The following is a 1,934-nucleotide window of genomic DNA, read 5'->3' on the forward strand; positions in this document are numbered from 1 at the left end:
TTCTGGGGGGCAACCCCTTTTCTCTCTCTACTTCTTTCCCCCTCTCTCTTTCACTTTCACTTTCCCTCTCTCCCCTTCTCTCTTTCTTTTTTCTTTTTAACTTTCCAAAGCTTTTGTGCCCTGTGGCACCAGTCTATCCCTCCCCCCCAGCCTCCTTTTAATCTCACTGGTGGAGGGGAGTTGGCAGGGGCAGGTATTTTATAACACTGCCTTTCACTTCCCGAACAAAGCGGGGGCTGGGAACAGCCGGTGCACCTTTGTCTGGCTCCTGGCAGGGGCGTGTCGCCTCGTTCGGGCCGTGGCCGCAGGTACCCGCACAGCCAGGCCCCAGCGAGCACCTTGACATGCCGCAGCTCCGTGTATGTGTGTTGCGTGTGCGTGTGTGCAAGGGGGAGACTTGGCAGGCAAACAGTGCCGCAGCCGGCTTTATCATAGCACAACCGGGTGGCAGTAGGTTTGGGATGGGGGGTGGGGGGAATGCAGGCCGTCGCCCCCATCGCAGCCCTCCCTCCCTCCCAGCCACACGCGCGCGGCGTTGGCAGCCGGCTCAGGAGCTGGGAGCCTGACAGTGTGGTGTGGGCCTGGCTGCGGGCGCCAGGAGAGCGCCACGGCTCAGCTTGCCGCTGGGCTGGCCGGCTGCTCTAGGCGCACTGCCTTGGGCCCCAGGATGCTGCGATACTACAGCCACGGGGGCCATGTAAGTGTCTAGTGGGACAGGCGGGTGGACAGGTCGAGGGATTGGGGGGGATGGCAGCCGTGCTTGCTCATGGCCTGGCCCTTTCCGTGCACTTCTGTGGCATTGCTGGGGAAGCTAAGGGCTGCTCCTCAAATCCTGGTACTGCTTGCTTCCTCCTTCCTCATCTATTCCCTTTCACTCCCCTTCATCTGTCCCTCACTTCCAGAACCATCTTCTCTCCTCCGCCTTTCCCCATTTCTTCCCTCCTTCCCTCCTTGGCTAAACACTCCCTTTAGCCTTTATCCTACCTCCTTCCTCACACGGTGTCCTGCTGTCCCCAGCCCTGCTGCCTTTGGGGGTGTTTTCCCCCTCTCCTGACCCCCCAGTTCCTCTCAGTAGAACAACCCACAGCCACGCCCTGAAAAGAGGACCATACAGGGGGCAAGAAATGGGGTGACTTGGTGCACAGGGAGCCCTGAACCTGGACGCTTTTGTGTAGTGGGATTTATGGGGGCATTATCTTGTGGGGGGCTTTTTTAGGCCAACAGGGATTGCCGGGGACTCAGGCTTCGGGACAGTATTGACCCATTGTGGTGCTGCCCGTGAGAGCAGATCCAGGGGGAAGGGCAGGAGCTGACATTCCCCTCTGTGGCAGGAGGCTAGCAGGGCTGGTTTGGGGGGCTATCCCACGGCCCCCTGACAGCACAGGCTGGGGCCGCACTGTCCCTGGAGGCCCGGTAGCTTTCTGTGTGCTGCGGTGATGGGGGGGGGCGGTGGTTAGGATTCGGCAACTCTATTGACGAGAAAAAAGTACCGACGGCTTAATCGGAACCGTGTGTGCGCGCGTGTGTGCATGCGTGTGTGTGTGTGTTGGGGGGGGTGGTTTTGGAACGAAATCTTCTTCTGTCCTTTTTTTATAAATAGACGGGGAGAGAGTGAGCGAGCGAGAGAGCGCGAGCGAGTGAGCGCGGGCCTCGGAGCCACCGAACGAGAGAACAGCTGCTTTTTCCGAAGCCTTGTGGGACTGCCTTTTTTTTTTTTCGGTTGCTTGGGGGGGCGCAGTGGAAAGGAGCCTATTTATTTATTTAGCGAGATTTCGCTGGGCTCCCCGGTGCCAAAAACCCGCCACCCAATAAAAAATTCATCGCGGCCGGACTTTGCTTATTCATTAGATAGAAACTTGTCGATTTGGCAAATTGTTCTCAGGCTCTTCACGGCACAGGCTCCCTGCTCCTGGCCCCCCCGGCCCCCCCAGCCA

General features: G+C 58.8%; 1 protein-coding gene across 1 annotated transcript in view; it reads left to right on the plus strand.

Annotated features, from left to right (window-relative positions):
* Positions 1–246: 246 nt before the first annotated feature.
* The window catches only part of NFIX (nuclear factor I X), a 32,716-nt gene continuing 31,028 nt past the window's right edge, over positions 247–1,934 (plus strand). Inside the window, exon 1 of the mRNA XM_025203838.1 lies at positions 247–697. Within this exon, the coding sequence (XP_025059623.1) occupies positions 668–697 (30 nt within the window). The 5' untranslated portion in view covers positions 247–667. The remainder of the gene's footprint in view (positions 698–1,934) is intronic.

Source organism: Alligator sinensis, unplaced genomic scaffold, assembly GCF_000455745.1.
Source record: "Alligator sinensis unplaced genomic scaffold, ASM45574v1 scaffold707_1, whole genome shotgun sequence".
Lineage (NCBI taxonomy): Eukaryota > Metazoa > Chordata > Crocodylia > Alligatoridae > Alligator > Alligator sinensis.